A 17,729-nucleotide genomic window follows, 5' to 3' on the forward strand; every position below is an offset into this window, starting at 1 on the left:
AGAGTAAATGAAACCAGCTTCAAAAGACTTTTTTTTTTTTAAATGATGAAACTGGACTTTTCTCTTCTGTACTGAAAAGCCAGGAACTTACACTACGCTACTGGTGGATTCAGCAAACTTCCCTTTGCCCCTTGGGAAAAAGCAGACCTCACTTTTAGAGTAATTTAACTCATCAAGTCTTGTCTTAGAGAGGACTTCAGAGAAAAATGTACCCATGCTATAGCCTGTAGTTTTCCCTGTCTTGTTCTTCCATCCACTGGATTTCTTCTGTGCTCCCCAAAGGCCAGGGTGGATACTGGCCAACCAAAGTCCTTGCTCTCCTTTGGTTTACGTGGGGAGCGGGGAGGACAGACGATGAGTAAACAGTCAGTTAATGGTATTTGAGTTAGGACCAAGTGAAGTAGTAAGAATAACACGGAAAATAAATATGCCCACTTTGGGATAGAGTTTGCCCTTGTATTAAGCCAAAAGATCATCTTATTCCTACATACTTGCTCATCTAAATTTTCCAAGACAAAATCTGGTTGACGTGCTAGTGCAGATTTAGAAACAGACTTTTGTCACTTGGGTGTAACACCTCAGGTCACCTTCTGGGGTACGGACCCCAATACCGTTCCTGATCCGTTTTCTTGTAATTTTTGCATTCGTTGGTCACGGAAGTGATTCTTGGTTTTGATCAAAAGATAAAAAATAAATAAATGTGGGCCGAAGCCCCTTGGTGGCAGATAACGAAGCTGGCTGATCCTGTGGCCAGTTCCCGACTCAGGCTGGGAAGAAGGTGAAGGCCATGTGCCGGCCTGGGCCTCCCGATGGCCGAGCTGTGAGGGTGGAGAGGAGCACTGGGTGTCTGGCGTGAAGCGGCACAGGGCCGGACTGTGGGTCGTTTTCTCGATCTTTCTGAACTTCTTCCTCGCCAGGAGCTCCGCCTCATTTTCAGTAGAAACGCTGTCCCGGGAGAGCTCTTTCTTACTCAGTCTCTGTCCTGTATTTTTTGTGCTTAGTGTTGTGCCTGCCGCTGAGTGGACGTTCAGAAGTTGGCTTGATGCATGAATTAGTTCTTGGGTGAAATATTGTGCATGGGGGCCAGGTCCTCAAACAGTGGAAGGCAAGTAATGAGTAACGGTGTTCCAAGGCCAGGCTGGGCTCATTACCTGTATTTCTTATCTAATGTGCCACAGTGATATTAGAGGTAGGGACTGTCATTTACCCTCGTGCACAGCTAAAAACACCGCCACTCTGAGACGGGGCAGGAGTCCCACTTCCACTCCACTCCAGGCTCTCTGTGGTTTCATCTTCTCTAGCTACGCTTCTCAACCGTGGGGACAGGTGAGAATCTGTAGGAGCCCAAAGCAGGCCACCAACCTGGCCCTCCCCGCCAAGATTCTGGTTTCATTGGTCTGGAGCAGGGCACGGAATATTCTCATGTTTCTCATGGCCAGCCACATAGTCCTCCTTACCACCTTCTGGAACTATGTTCTAAAGGTGGTCGTGAGCCAAGAAGATTGGTCATCCACAATAAGTTCAAGCCACTTGTTTCTTAAGGTGACCTTCACCTAGTTCTTTAGGTGCTAGGTTAACATTGAGGACCTAATGGTAGGCCTCATCCGATCAGAGTGGCAAAGAAGGACCTGCTTTTTTCTTCCAGGCAGAGCCCAGAAAGGAATTTCCTAGTCTAGTTACCCGAAGGGAAGGGGTCAAGACAAGGGAATAAATCAACCAGGCAACAACCCAGATACCAGTGAACCAGATGAACGGAGTGGGGGGTACCTGTCTTCTGAACGTTTTCCTCCACCAGAGTCAAAAGCTCCCTGGGCCCCACCCACCATTGGCGTGACCAGCAGGTCAGGATCCGAGGCTAGTCTCTGGTCTCCATTAGCATCAGGCCATCCACCTGATGCTCAGAGTTTGGGCACCGGTCTGCAGAGGAGGGTGTAGGAGAGAAACGTGCCAACGTCCCCAGCAGGGTGGGCGCGTGGTGGTATGACAAGAGACAGGTCGTTAAAGTGAGACTTTTCTGTCTGATTCTGGCTTGACTCCTGTCACTTGGGACAATAGTACTGACGGGACTCCTTTTGATGTATCATAATGAAGAGTGTCATTGAGCAATGCCAAGGTCATTTTTACTCTGTGTTTTTTAATTGTATTTTCATGTTGCTCCTCATCATATAAGAAAGTACTTTAAAATAATAATCTCTGTGTTCTGTTTACTTGTTTAAAAAGTTAATTTGTAGGTAATTCATAGAACATTCTGGTAATCTTTCACAGTTAATATGTGAAAAATAGACTTCCCTTTACTGTGTCTTAAGGACAATGCCATTAAAAGAACTTAGAATTGACAGTGTCATTTCACACAACACAGCTCGTGGATCTCATGTGACTTTGGCTCCTCAAATCGTGTAGTTTCTTCAAAACAAAACCAAGTGTAGCTTCTGTCTGCCGCATAACCGATTCTGGCGGAGTGCTTCCTTTGAAACCTACTTTATCGCAAACGAGCACCAACACTGAAACATTTTAGGCAAATTTCCAAAATATTGAACTGCATTTTGGTCATGGTGAGAGTTGTATGGGTGGCAGTATTACACCCCACAGTGTTATTCTCCTCTCTGCCATGTAATTGTGGCTAGCCTCTTCCCAGGCCACCATGATCCACTCTAAAAAGAGATGTGAAATCTCTTTGTATCAGAAGGGAAGACACCGTGAGGTGTCCATGCCATGTGTGTTCACGGCTGCAGTAAAACCATGCAAATTATTCTCAAGTTGGGGGAGTCTTCTGTATTAAGGCAATGCAGAAAATAAACGTTCCCCTCCACCTTAAATTCCAAACAGAACCATTTATCATTCAGAAAACCCAAACACATGACATTGTAATTGGCCTTTGAATTTTGAGAATTTAAAAAATAATAGTAAAGCCAAAAAAAGAGGCACCTGGGTGGCTTAGTCATTCAATGTCTGCCTTTGGCTTAGGTTATGATCCCAGGGTCCTGGAATGGAGCCCCGGGTCGGGCTCTCTGCTCGATGGGAAGCCTGCTTCTCCCTCTCCCACTCCCCCTGCTCGTGTTCCCTCTCTCGCTGTGGCTCTCTCTGTCAAATAAATAAATAAAATCATTTTTTATAAAAATAAATACCCTCCCCCCAAAAAATAAATATTGGTAAACCTCAGAAAGTCACACTGAGGGATCCCTGATGGGCCCACTGAGCACACAGATGCCCTCTCTGAAAGCCGAGGTATGGGGCGCCTGGGTGGCTCAGTGGGTTAAAGCCTCTGCCTTCGGCTCGGGTCATGATCCCAGGGTCCTGGGATCGAGCCCCGCATCGGGCTCTCTGCTCAGCGGGGAGCCTGCTTCTTCCTCTCTCTCTGCCTGCCTCTCCGCCTACTTGTGATATCTCTCTCTCTGTCAAATAAATAAAAAATTTAAAAAAAAAAAAAAGAAAGCCGAGGTATGTTCATAGAAAAATCCGGTTCACTATATCTGCCAGACCATTTGCTCTATTATCATTATGGAAGTAACCCATTAAAATGCCATTTCTTTTCAGCAAAAATGCAGGATTTATGTCTTCAACTAGATTGATTATTCATATTCTTCCTCGGAAAGATTATTCTCAGGATGCCTAGAGATAGAAAGTAGAACAGTTGGGGGCACCTGGGTGGCTCAGTCGGTTAAGTGTCTGACTTTGGATGAGGTCATGATCTTGGGGTCCTGGGATCAAGCTCCGTGTTGGGCTCTGTGCTCAGTGGGGAGTCTGCTTGTCTCTCTCTGTCCCTCTCAAAAAAATCAAATCTTCAAAAAAAAAAAAATTGGTTTCCAAAAATAGCTGGTCCTGGAAAAAGAAGGAACGAAGTGGGAGAGGTAGAGGGGTTGAGAAATGAGCTGTAGTCTCACAGCTGTATGTATGTTATGTATTCATATTCCAAAGGCAGGCACCCAGAAGCTCCAATCTGGTGGCGATCCCATTTGCAAAAGAAAATTTTTTTTAAAGATTAAATTTATTTGACAGAGAGAGGGAACACAAGCAAGGGGAGTGGGAGAGGGAGAAGCAGGCTTCCTGCAGTGTGGGGAGCCTGATGTGGGGCTCGATCCCAGGACCCTGGGATCATGACCTGAGCCGAAGGCAGACGCTTAAAGACTGAGCCACCCAGGCGCCCCGCAGAAGAAATTGTTAAAGAAAAAAAAAAAATCGGTGTCTCTGTCCCCGAGTGATATCAGCTATTTGCTGGGCCATCTGAATTCCATCAAGATCCAGTGTCGGTGGAAATGACGCTGTCACTGGGTAATGGCTTCCTGCTGCTACATAAATGCCATGTGTCAGTTTGCTTAGTAATGACATTGCCGCTGATCTTTTTCGGTGGTAACGATTATTTCTACTTCTGCACTGTTTTTCTTACTGTGTTCCCATATTCAGAAGATAAATTACGACTGTGCATTCCAGTAAGCACTGCTTTCAGACAGCGCGAACGTTGCCAAGCCAAGGGCTTCGTCACCAGGAGGTGGATCTGAGCGCGCCCAGTCTTGCTTTCGTGCTCTGAGCCCGGTGTGTTCCAGAACTCCTGCCCAGCTTCATTAGACTTGTCAAGGCTGCTGCCATCCCTCCGAAAATTGATTTTTTTAAGAAACAGTTTAGGAGGCCCTGAGGGCTTGAGAGCTTACCTAAAAAATGAAAACTCCTCCAGTCTCAAAGCAGTGAGAACAGTCAATAGCAAGGCAGAGAAGAAGGATCTTTTTTTTTTTTTTTTTAATTTTAAGAAGAAGGATCTTTTGAGTGTATCCCACTGATCCGTAATCTGAGGGACCCTAAGGAAGGTTCTTTATCAGCATGTCACCCTTTTGACAAGACATTGCAGAAGGAACAAGACGGCACGAAGGGTGGGATTCAAGAACGTTGTAGCACACATTAAAACAGACTGGAATAAAGGTTGGAACAACCAAGCGAACCTAGAGAACCGTGTTGAATATGGATGAAGCTCTGGTCTTCACCATGGCTACGTGTCTGGGCTGGTTACAAACACCAAACAGTGACAGTACAGTTTATATTCCAAGTGCACCTTCTGGGGGGCTCTTAAAGAACCCATTTGTAATCCTTTATGTAGATTTCAGAACTTCGCAAAAGCACTTCCTAGTCAAATGAGCTCTGGCTTCAGTGTGCTTTGCCCCAAGGACTTTGAAATGGAGCAGCAAGTAAGAGAAGCAGTGGCGTCCAATGACGACTGTAACTTGTCACCTTCTGCTTAATGATCATCTGAAAAGGAAGAGAAAAAAGAAGAAATTCTTGTTATTAGCCAGAACATTCACTTCTTTAAAGTTTTGCAGGTTAGGGCTTGGTTCTGAGTTTTGTTGGAAGGGGCAGGGAGAAATTCAGATGGCTAACACCTACTGCTGAGGTGTGTATGGACCGGCTTGGGGCCCAGGGGTAAATTCTTGCACTGTGATAAACCGCAGCAGGGCGGAGATGGTTACACAAGACGCACACCTACAACAGTGCATTGTTGACCGTGGCATAGCCGAAGGCAGGATGCTGTCAGCTCTGTGTTCCCTGTTTCCCAACCATACACACCCGAGAATGTTGTCTTTGAATCATGAGCAGATAGAAACTTAGTATTTTTCATATGTCATTTTGATGGTGATTATTTAAATACTCTTGTGACATAATTTCAGAATCTTAATCTTCTCAGAATAAAAGGTCCACCAGACACATTGTCCACATGATTTGAGGACCAACGCTTGGTTGGAGTGTTGGAATTTAAAAATTAAAAAATGGCAGTATGGACGTCTTACATGTTCTTTACAATGTTGATCTACTTTTGAAGCTGTGTAAATGGGACTCTTGCCCAATTTGCAACTTGCTTTCCTTCTATAGAGGGGTAGCTTGCGGTCCTGGGGCTAGATCTCCCTTTGGCTTTGTCTGTGAAAGCCTAGTTTCTGAACAGGCTTTTAAACTTCCTAGTCCCTCTGAAGTGAGGCAGGGATGGAGAAATTCAGTAATTTTCATTCATCCAACCACCTCCTTACTGTTGAGCACTTGAACTGTTCTCTGTTGCTGTTGTAAGACTTTTGAATGATGTCAGCACTGGGTGTGTGTGTGTGTGTGTGTGTGTGTGTGTGTGTGTGTGTGTGTAGAAGCAGGGTGAGTGTGTTACAAAGGACTCTAGGTAGATTCACTCACTTTCTTCTGTACATCTTCTGTTTGGTTTTGAAAAAGCCATTTACCTCATTTTTAGGTAAATTGTATTTTTTTTTTGTTCTTTCTGTTTCTGTTAAGCACCATGTTAAGTCTCTGGTTTTTCACTTACGGGTACTCAGCAAAATATTGAAGTACTTCATTGTACACTGCCTTTTTGCTGGCCCCCATGACAAGCAGGCAAAAATTGTCAAGTTGAAAATAGAAACAGCTGGCTTCACCATAGTCCTCTCCTAGTGGCATAGAATGAATACAGCGCTTTTATTTGAAGTGACTACGATGATGTGTTGTGAGCCAGCTCCCAAAGTCTGGGACAGTAAAACAGCAGAGGAGATGGGGACAGGTTCCCTTCCACAGGCTGTTGTTGCTGACAATCTCAAAGTGCCCCGGAGAGAGTGGCTGACAACCCCCGCCCTTCACCCAGACCACAATCCCAGGGGGCGGGGCTGAGTCCACTCCGTTCAGAGCCTGGTAACCAGACGAATCAGGACCCGTGTCCTCACATAGGAGAGCCCTCGGTCAGTCGTGAAGTCTGCTAATATTCAGAAGCCCAGGAGCACAGTCACTCAAAAAAGGGATTAAAATCAGTGGGAACACATTGGGAAAAGTTTGTTTGTGTAACAAGAAACTAGAAACAGGAATGGCACTGCAAGGTGCATGAAGGCTGGTGGGAGGGGCCAGAGCGGGAAGGGGAAGGGGGGCAGAATGTTCTGGGACAGACAACCACTGAGGGCTGGGGACAGCATGGAGCATATGGGCTGGCCCTCATTCCACAGGGAAAAGAGCCTGCAGAGCTCAGCGCCCCTTAGCGAGTTATCTGATGGCTCTGGCCTCCGTTTCTCCATCAGTTGAATCAAAATACTACTTTATGGAGTTGTGAGGTGTGACTCCAATAATCTATAAAGTTGTTGTTGTTGTTTTAAATATTTTATTTATTTATTTATTTGACAGAGAAATCACAAGTAGGCAGAAAGGCAGGCAGAGAGAGGGTGAAGCAAGCTCCCTGCTGAGCAGAGAGCCCAATGCGGGGCTTGATCCCAGGGCCCTGAGATCATGACCTGGCAGAAGGCAGAGGCTTAACCCACTGAGCCACCCAGGCACCCCAGTTTTTAACATTGTGTCTAACAGGCTCAAAAAATGTTAGCTATTATAACTTTTTTTCTCTGAAGAGTAATTATTATTGTAGAATGGAAAACATATTCTAGAGTTTCAAATCAAGAGAAAAAAGGAGTATCAAAAATCCCTCCCAATATAGAACAGACTGTTGGGAGGAGGGCGGGGTGGGCAATGGGGCAGGCTCGTGTGCACCTGTGCACGCGTGCATGCCTGCCCAAATAAAAAACAACAGCGAACCTAAACAGGAACTGCTTGAGCCCAAAATACCCAAGTGGGCTCCCAGGGGAGGATACAATGATCTGATCCTGGACTGATCTTAGAAAAAGAGCTCTAGAAATCATTTTTAAAGCAGAGAATAGGACCTCGTGACTATGAAGGTTTTCTTTCAATTCCAGATGCATAACAGGATTTCATATGTAGTCAGAATTCTGTCTTGGCATAGCCCACCATCGCCAAAGGACGAAAATCTGTCAGCATCTCCTGAGCCCGTGCCAGGCAGGCTCAGTGCTCTGCCAAGGAGCAGAGCGAGCACCGGGCGGTCAGAGAGCGGCTCCGAGCTGGGGTCCACAGTCCAGCTGCCGGAATGTCAGTTCTGGCCTCAGGGCCGAGAAGCTGGCCACGGCAACCCCACAAAACGGGGCTGATAGTGTCCCCCCTCACAGGCATGTTGTGAGCACTCAGTACTATGACCTGCACAGAATGAACTCTCAGGAAACGTAGTTCTTATTGGACATCCATTTATTCACCTAAGAATTCTTCAGGCTAAGTAGTATCCCGTTTCTCAGATGAGGAAATCAAAATTCATTGATTTGGTCTGAAAGATGATAGAGTCAGGATTCAAACCCAGGTCTGTGAGTTTTCGGGCTGAATGTGCTGGGGGCTCCTAAGACACTCCAGAAAGCACCATGCTCAAGCTCTTGGGAATAATGGTGCCCTTACATGCTCCCCGAGCTCCGCACTTTGAGAGAGCTGCTCTGCGCTTGCAGTGTTCCCACCACCATGTTCCTTCTTGCCTGAAATCCCTTTTCCAAGCCCCTGTGCCCATCTCCTTATACTTCCTAATCCCTACAACCCTGCACAGACATTGCCTCCTACAGGAAACCTTCCCTGCCTGCCCTGGGCTAGCTAGGTCCCCCCTCTGTCCGTCCTTGAGTCCCAATGGGACTTCATCATGCTCATTTGAAAAGGCCTGGCAGAGCACCAGGAACATGATTGGCACTCAGTAAATGCAGAAAGAAAAAGCCTACTTAACATAAATTCTGGTGGTTTAAAAAAAATCATATTAATTGTAATAATACATTTTTCAAAGTTAACAGTTAATGTAACTCTCTGAATTTAAAAAAAAAAAAAAAAAAAAAGATGGTTCTAGTCAGAGTCCTAGCTGGGGGCACTCATGAGATTCCTAGGGGATTAGCAGGCCCCTGAGTGGCCCCAAACTCCCCCTCAGCCATCAGTAGTCCCAGCAGTGATCGGTTCTCCAAAATGCCGAGTTCCAGAGTTGTTTTGCTCTCATAGTTCTTCTCATATTTTAGACTTGCCTTTCCTTTTTCCCCTGGTTTCTTCAGTTCTATGTATCATTTAAGAAAATGATGCTGCCTCAGGGAACAGTACTGGAAACATTACTTCCCCATAAGCAGACATAATTTGTTTTGTTTGTTCTTACCAAGAAGGTATTTTCCCCCTTCTCTTAAATTACTTCTGTCCATTTCTATAACAAGCTCTGAATTAATTTGTATCTGTGTTCATGAAATACAGAGGGAATTTCCCACGTGTTGGAACTATAAAGAACTCTTCCTAGAATTGTTCTGTTACAACAACTTGAAACATATTAAACACTGTTTATGATAATTCAGGCTTCTAAAACAGTAAGTGGACTGGTGATTTATTTCTTTTTAAACATTAAAATCATACCCAGCATCACCCCCCCGCCGCCTTTTTTTAAAAGAAAAACATTTTTATTATGGAGAGACTATAATATTGAATTTCCAAGGGTCTAAATTTCAGGTATCAATTTAGCATGTCTCCTTCCACCGTTTCCCTCCTTTCCCATCACAGCAGAAAAGGGGAAGAGGCGCCCCACTGGTTTCAGGGCTGCCTCCTCTCTTCATGTCTGCTGTCCTGAGTCTGGTTTTCCTGCAGTGACAGCTGTCCACACACCTCTCACGTGCAGACACACCCCCACACCCTCAAGATTGTGCAGGCACAAACACACGCACCTTCACCCAGCTCTGTATCCCATTTGCTATCTTTCTCACGTCTCAAGTATTAGGACAGAAACTTGGTTGGGAATGTAACTTGGACCAGTAGACATCACTTACTAACATAACAGACCAACTTGGAACAGTAGACATAAAGTATGAAGGTCCAAGTGCTTCTGAAAACAAAATTATTCGAAGAAAAACACTCTTCAGATGGGATTTTTTAAAAGTAATGTCCTAATGGGGGGACTAATGGCAGATTGTTTTTCTGTCCTGCTGCTTCTGTGTCCTCTACTCTACACTTTTCCAATTTTCAACATTGAGTGGGTCTTACTTTTATAATTTAAAAATATCTCCCAGATGCTAAAAGGGGTAATTTGTCAGTTGCCTCTGAATCTCTTCCCCAGCAAAATAAATCTGGACCAGAAACTACATGAGATCTTTTCCTTGAGTCCAAACCATATTTTCCATGGCTTGGAAGCCCAGAAGTGGAGAAAAGGCGTTTCTTGGCAAAGGGAAGCTAAGCGGGTGAGAGCCCAACCACCTCTCTCCTGCCCTTTTCTCACCAGCTTTACCCCTTGGTCTGTCTGTGGCACTTGGTTCTCAGCCCTGGGCCACTGCAGATTTCTCCTACTGCCTCCCTCACTGTATGATCACCATGTGCATTCTGGCTCTGGAGAACAGAAAGGATTAACTCGCTTGCCTCTGGTAAAACAGGGCCCAGTGTCATATTACACATCATGGTGCTTGATGTCACGTGGGTGTTCACCAGGCGGCAGGAGGAGGATGGGGTGTGTGGAGGTTTGGAAGCATTGGAAACCTCTCCTTAGCTGTAAAGTGACAAATCCCAGAGGGGTGTGTCAAAAGTAGGGTCATAGCACATAAGGGAACACAAGAGCAGCAAGGTAAATGGAGTTGGAACCTCATGTGTCATTCCTCTCCCCAGAAATTTTTATGGTCCTAAGAATGCTCACTTCTCCATCCCATTTTATGCCCCTTCACCTTGTACCAGCAGTTTGGAAGTAACCTATAAAGTCTCGGAGTGTTTTGAATGGGTTCCATTGAGTTTAGGGGACCTACTCAGTACACCTGCAATCAGCCCCTGAGTCTCAACTTTTTGTTTCACAGCTATTAAATAGATAGTTTGTCTATAAAGTTGATAATCATCAAATTTTCGTGGGATAACATTCAACATTAGCAAACTCCAGTGAACTATGAAAATTATGTATTCCTCAAGGAAAGTTGTTGTCATTTTCTTTGTTGGAAATTGCTCATGAAAAGGCATTGTAAATTACTGGTCAAGGACAGAGGCTTTTGAATCAGACCCAGGTTGTAACTTAAGTCAAGTGACAACCATTCTGGGCTTCAGATTCCTCATCTGTGAAATTAGAATAATATGGCCACCTCATAGGATCATTGTAAAACCAAATGAGATCAAGCCCATAAAACAGCCAGCTCACTCTTTGGCGCATAATACAATTCAATAAATAGTAACTAGCATTAAAGCAGTTGGCCTCCATGGGCTTGAACGTGACCTCTGCCCATTACCCCAGGGACAGTATGGTGGGTTCAGAGCCAGCTCTGTGTCTAGCCAGCTGTGCATCCTTGAGCATTATGTGTTTGGGACTCCATTTCTCCATTTGTAAAATGGTACGTTCGTTGATCTAGGTCATCCTGGAGATCTTTGACTTCTATAAGTGTGGTTGGCAGTTTCAGAAGAGGTGCTGTGACAGTTCAAAGTGACTGAATGACTAACTGAAAACCTCTCAAGTCCATAATGTTGACTCGTTCTTCTTTAGTCTATGCTCATCCTCCTTCACACTGGTTCTCTATTCAGCTGTTCATCAGACTTATTCGGGGAGATGCCTAGACCCCAACCCTAAGCGGTAATTACATCAGACTATCTGGCGTTATTTTTTAAAAGCCCCTTGGTGATTCCGTGTGCCACCAGGGTTAAGAACCATTGCTGTATGCAGATAACACAGTCAAAAGCAAGGCAGAGGAGAAAGGATGTGGATAAGCCACAAACTGCATCTTTGAGATGTGATTTCAGATTGGTGTTTCATTCAGTCTCACTTCTAAATTGCTCTTTTCCTTAACATGACTGGAGAGCATAGCCTGACATCAGCGCCCATCGGCCTCGAAACCGAATCCAGACTTCTTGATGTGGCTTATGCAACTTTTCATGATCTGACTCTGTTGCTCAAGCCTCATTTTTCAGGTGGCCTGACTGTGCCCCAGTGGGGAGTAATCACATGCCAGGTTTCTTCTAGCTTTAAGACTTTCTATCTTTCCTGTCCCTCTCCTTTCTTACCTGACCTTACCTGCTGCCCTGGCACCTGCCAACTTCTGCTTGTCCTTCAGGTCTCCACTGAACTTTCTCCTCCCATGCCTACCCAAAGTTGAGTTGGGTGCACCCCCTATGTACTCCCATAACCCACTCTACGTACCCAGTGACACACTGCGCTTGATCTGCGTTCCCAAGACTGGGAAATTCCACAGACTGGAAAATTCCACGAAAGCAAGGAATGTGTGGTTTATTCACCACTGCGTTCCCTGTATTTCACATGATCAAGCCAGTGAATATGGGTAGAATAAATGGTTGAATGACTACACAATAAAGGGAAATTCTTAAAGAACTGAGTCACAGTAAATTAAAGAAACCAGATCCTATGAATGAATGCACAAGAAAAAATAAATTCTTGATGACAGAGTCACACTAAGGTATATTGGGCCCTATCCCTATCCTCTTTTTCATTTAAGACCATTCTTTAATACCAGAGAGAGGGGGAGCCATAGTGGGGAACCAGACTTAACTTTCCACAAGAAGGAGCTTAATTTCCTTGGAGACTTGATCCTGCATTATTTGTTCCATAAACAATAATCAACAGTGTTAATATTAAAAAGCCAGAGAAATATATTTCAGTATCTTTTAATGCACATTTTCAGTGAAACTTTATAATCTTATTAGTTAATGAAATATTTACAGATAAAAATGACAGGATGTTTGGGGTTTACTATAAAAATTCAACTAGGAGAGAGGGAGCAATAGAAGTATCCGTGGAACAAGCTTGGCCAAGAGTTGATAGCTTTTGAAGCTAGATGGACAACTGGGGGTTTATTATATCATTTTCTCTGCTTGGGCCTAACTTTGAAATTGTCCAAAACGTTAAAAAATAAATGTAAAAAATTACAACCGTGGAAGGATGTTTTTCTCAGCGTTGCTATTTGGTTCAGTGAATGTCAAAAACAAAACAACACACCAAAAACCAAGGCAGCCATACATCATTCGGAGCCAGCTTGGTCTTGGTCAGTTGGAAAACAGGAATGTTCTCCAAGGTTAGTAAACTGTAATCAGTTCCACATAGTTTTCAGGCACCGGAGTTTACAAATCACTGCAGTGTGATTTGTAACTCCATTCATATGTCCACAAGAAATACAGCCCATGCCGATGTTCCCCCCTTGTTTGCTTAGCCAAACAATACTTTGCCACGGCACATTCAGGACAGACCCCAGGACGCCATTTTACGATCCCTGGCACCGCCCTGTCCTTCCGCATTGTTTTCACAGCTCAGAACGTGTTTCCTTTTAAAAAGCAGAAAAAATCAGCAGCTTAACATTGCACTTTACTACTCCTGACATTTGGTGTCTCAAATATGGGGCCTCCTCCTCCTCGGAGAGGCCCTCCTCCAACGGGAATGTGCTTTGACGAGGCCCGTGGGCTCTCCCTTCCCAAGCCTTACCCTTCTCTCCACAGCGTTTTCCCTCTCAGCTCACGCCCAGACCACTCGGCTTGGGCCCGGATGGAAGGGAAGTGCTGCCATCTTGGGGCCTCTCCCTTCCTGGTTCTCCAGGCACAGCCTCCCGGGCCCGGCGTGAGCTGGAGACAAAGGTTCCGGGAGCGAGGAAGGTTCCGGGTCTACAGCCCGGTGCATGGTTGTGCACCTCGCTGGGGCTCCTCACCAGTGGGGTGGTTACCAGCCCTCTCTCCTTAGCTTCCGCTCTCTTTCAACCTGAGTGATTCTGACTGGAGACCCAGCTTTCCCCTAATGCCTCACCCAGGGACGGCAGCCACCTCCCAGGCCCTGGCTGGGCCTCCTCTCAGACTTCCCACCAGCTCTTCCCTTGTGCCTCCCATTTTGGCCACGTGCACTGCGAAGGTGCTTCTCATTGCAAGGAGGCCCGGTTTCCCGAATCTGCCAGAGGTGGGGTTTGCTGGGGGCTTTTTCACCCTAAAAGCCTTTTATTTTATTTTAAGATTTTATTTATCTGACAGAAATCACAAGTAGGCAGAGAGGCAGGCAGAGAGGGGGTGGGGAGGGGGAAGCAGGCTCCCTGCTGAGCAGAGAGCCCCATGCAGGGCTCGATCCCAAGACCCTGGGATCATGACCTGGGCCAAGGGCATAGGCCTTAACCCACTGAGCCACCCAGGCACCCCCCTAAAAGCCTTTTAAATGGCACGTCCCTCCTACCTCACTGAGGTCTTTCACAAGACACCAAGGCCCAGATAGTTCCTAGTGCCTGCTGTCTTCTGAGATGTGCTTCCACAGAAATCGTTGCTCGCGAGCTTGGGACACCTTCTCTTGTTGCCCTGTTTGTGAGCTCGTCATGACCCCGTTTGCTTTTTCTCATCAACCCCAAGGAAAAGGGCAATTTTATAAAAGAAACAATTTTTTTTTTTTTAAGATTTACTTACTTATTTATGAGAGAGAGATCATGAGTGGGGATGGGGGAGGGGGTGTTGAAGCGGGCTTGCCGCTGAGCAGGGAGCCCAACGTGGGGCTCCATCCCAGGAAGCAGGGATCATGACCTGAGCAGAAGGCAGAGGCTTAGCAGAGTGAGCCACCCAGGCGCCCAGAAAGACATCATTTTATAAGAGAAACGGGGATACAGAGAAGTCCATTCCCCCAGATCACAGCTAGGAAAGGGCCCAGCCAAACTCCCCTCACCACTCAGTCACTCCCTTACTTGTTGACTCCGTAAAGATTCACCAGTCACTCATGCTGTACCAGAGTGCATCCAGGGCTAGATTTTGAAATTGAGCTTCTAAGAAAATAAGCATAGGACTTATTTAAGAATAAAATACTTGCTTTTCATCTCGTGACTAAAGTGACTTGCAGTCACCGGTACTCCTATATTACAGGCCACAGAAGTAATCGATAGACAGGCTTGGATTTCATTGCAAAGCTCTTGCTAAACAAACAGAAGATAGAAAGTAAAAACTCTAGATCAGAAGCTTTCCTTCGATAGTGGCAATTCTTTTCATTCCATTCGTTGTAGGGAGGCCCCTTTAAGATCAAACAGACTGTGCACAAATCCTCCAATGCTACTTAACTAGTTGGGCAAGTTCCTCGTCCTTTTGAGCCTGTTTCTTCATCTTTAAAAGGAGGATAATGGATCCTTTACATCCGTGAAGTGCTGAGGATAGGGCATGTTATCTGGACAGCACTTAGTAAATAGAACTCCCTTTTCTTCCCCTGTCCACTGTAAGTTTATCATGTGAACAATGAAGAGTAAAATGTCTTAATAATAAGCAAACAAGTCTCGTTCTTTCCCATCCTACACCAAACTGTACTGGAAATACTATAAATAAGTGACTGAGTGTGTTTTAGTTTCACTGCTTCTTTCCGTAGCCTGTTTGATTGATGTGTTAATGGGAAATGAATGACAAGGTTGCTTGCGGTGAAGGAGTCCTAGAATGGTTGGGAGCCACACCCTGGATAAAACTGGAAGGAAGGAATTGTGAATCACCCTCCATTCATGGAAAGTTGGACAAAAACATCAGCTGAGAAAAATACTGAGTTTTAGAAATACGACCTGACTGTCATGATCTCGGGGACCTGGGATCAAGCCTCGCATCTGGCTCTCTGCTCAGCGGGGAGCTTGCTTCCCCCTCTCTCTCTGCCTGCCTCTCTGCCTACTTGTGATCTTTCTCTCTCTCTCTCTGTCAAAAAAAGAAGTATGACCTAACTATAATTAGTTGCTCTCTTCTTTGCACTTACTACCTTCAGGTAGGACATGAGTTTTCTAATTATCCTTGAAAAATTTTTATTGAAACAAATTCCCAAGCTTTTCTTTTGGGGGAAGGAGGGAAAACAGCTTCTCTATTTGTCGGTTTGTTTGTTGTATTTTAGGAGGGGTAAAAGTATTGATTTACCATTACCTCTGTCACATTTCAACATGTGATTTCAAAATTGTCTTCAAAGCAATAAAATGATGTTCCAAATCAGAGATAGACTGTATGAGTTCCAAAAAAGCTTTTCATGAAAAAATGGAGCCATTTGCCCATCTACACTGTTAGTGAAAAGTGCAATGCACCTTTTGGTCAAGGAAGTGATTTTTAGTGTGTCAGTTCTATTTTCTGATATACGACGCTTGTTATCAACTGGCTGTCTACTTGTTTATGGTACAATGTGACCGCTTTGTATTAACTGAATATATACTGAAATATGTAGGTTCAGCAGTCCTTAAAGGGATAAATGATAATGAATGAATGCAGAATGCTTTAACTGTAGTACATTGTTCAACTGTTAACTCTATAAATGGGAAAAACATATTGTGGATTCCTGTTTTTAAAAATGACCCGTAGCCACTCATGTTCCAGTACTAGAACATATTTTGGGGGTGGTCAAGTATTTATTTCTTTATAATGATGCCTGGCTGTGACAGATGGTTTTTGCTGAGACCTAAGAAACTAGACTGTATATTGTTAATGGAAAAACATATTCTCTTAGATGAGTGATATTTTCAATGATTCCTTTCTATAATTAAATATAGATGTTAGCATATAGGCATTGCTTTATTTTTGGAAAGTTTGTGATTCATGGGTGGGGAAAGCTCAGAAAACAGATTTCTTAAAAACTAAATTGCTTTCTCTGTAGAATCTGTTAAAAAGACACTTTGGAGCAATAACATTTTTTTTTTTTTTAAAGTAGCAGAGAAGTTGGTTTTAAGTAACCCAGGGTAAAGGGTTGTCCATCACAGTGACAGCATTTAGCCGTAATCACCATGTCAGGGACATTTTCTTTACAGGTTCCAGACAGTGAATGAAAGGATTTGCTTGAAAAAGCCTGAGACTATTTTGAATTGTCTGGTCCTGAAATATTTATCAAGCAAGTACCAGTACTTGTCCAAGAAGCGTAACTATGTACCAGGTGATGTTTCCTGACCGCCATCTTTGAAACTGCTGCCTTTGACAGTGACACACAGCCATAGCGCTTAGTTTTAGCGGCCAGTTGTTTCTAATTGTTTTCACTGTTCCCTCTTTTCTATCACAGAATCGGAAGACTTTTTGATGGTACAGAACCCATTGTTTTGGACAGTCTCAAACAGCATTATTTCATTGACAGAGATGGACAGATGTTCAGATATATCTTGAATTTTCTACGAACATCAAAACTCCTCATTCCTGATGATTTCAAGGTGAGGGATTCACATTAAATTACCAATAGCATTAAATATGTGATTTGTTTTGGTGCGCTCCCCCCAAGACATTTCAAGCTCTACGTTTTTAACGTATTACCAACTCTCACGGCATCAGAGGTTGCTGACATGGTTACACTGTCTTCCTGAAATAGAGGATATGGTCCTTAACGTTTTATGTGACCAGATGAGGACTGATTTTATTTAAAGCCTGAATTATAATTTATTTGAACACATTGAAAATAAGTTGATGAAATTCAAAGCTTACTCCTGCTAAGTCTTAGTAAGGTAGGAAATACAAGGAGACCTCCTTAGCTTAATAGACTTATTCTCCCAGCTATTTAAAGCAAGTATTACACTTGACAGTAAAATTTTAGATTGTTCCCTTTGAAGTTAGTAACAAAGGTTAGACAAGAAGAACAAATAAAAAGTGTTAATATTAGAAGGAAATATACACAAATGTAATTTTTGCAGCTGTTAATATTCTTTAAGTAGATCCTAAAGCATCAACTAAATACTGTTAGAACTAATGAAGAACTCATTAAGGCATCTATGTTCAGGATCAATATATCACAATCAATAGCTTGCCTACAGAATAGCAAGAGCCAATCATAAGATGTAATAGAAAGATATATCACTCATAGTAACAACAAAGTTTATAATACCTAGGAACAAACCTAACAAGAAATGGGCAAAATCTGATTAAGAAAAGTGCAGATCTCTACATAAAATATAAAAGAGAAGTTGTATACTAAAGGGAAGTTCTGTGTTCTAGGATGGGAAGCCTCCATATTGTTTAAGATGTCACCTGTCCCCAGA

The 17,729-nt window shown here is 44.0% G+C and overlaps 1 protein-coding gene across 4 annotated transcripts in view; it reads left to right on the forward strand.

Annotated features, from left to right (window-relative positions):
• KCTD1 (potassium channel tetramerization domain containing 1) overlaps nucleotides 1–17,729 on the forward strand; it is a 178,670-nt gene that overhangs the window by 141,910 nt on the left and 19,031 nt on the right. For all 4 annotated transcript variants that reach the window (XM_047697727.1, XM_047697729.1, XM_047697726.1 and 1 more), the window contains one exon: nucleotides 16,766–16,910. In XM_047697727.1, the coding sequence (XP_047553683.1) occupies nucleotides 16,766–16,910 (145 nt within the window). The remainder of the gene's footprint in view (nucleotides 1–16,765; nucleotides 16,911–17,729) is intronic.

The sequence above is a fragment of the Lutra lutra genome, chromosome 12 (genome assembly GCF_902655055.1).
Source record: "Lutra lutra chromosome 12, mLutLut1.2, whole genome shotgun sequence".
Classification (NCBI taxonomy): Eukaryota; Metazoa; Chordata; class Mammalia; order Carnivora; family Mustelidae; genus Lutra; species Lutra lutra.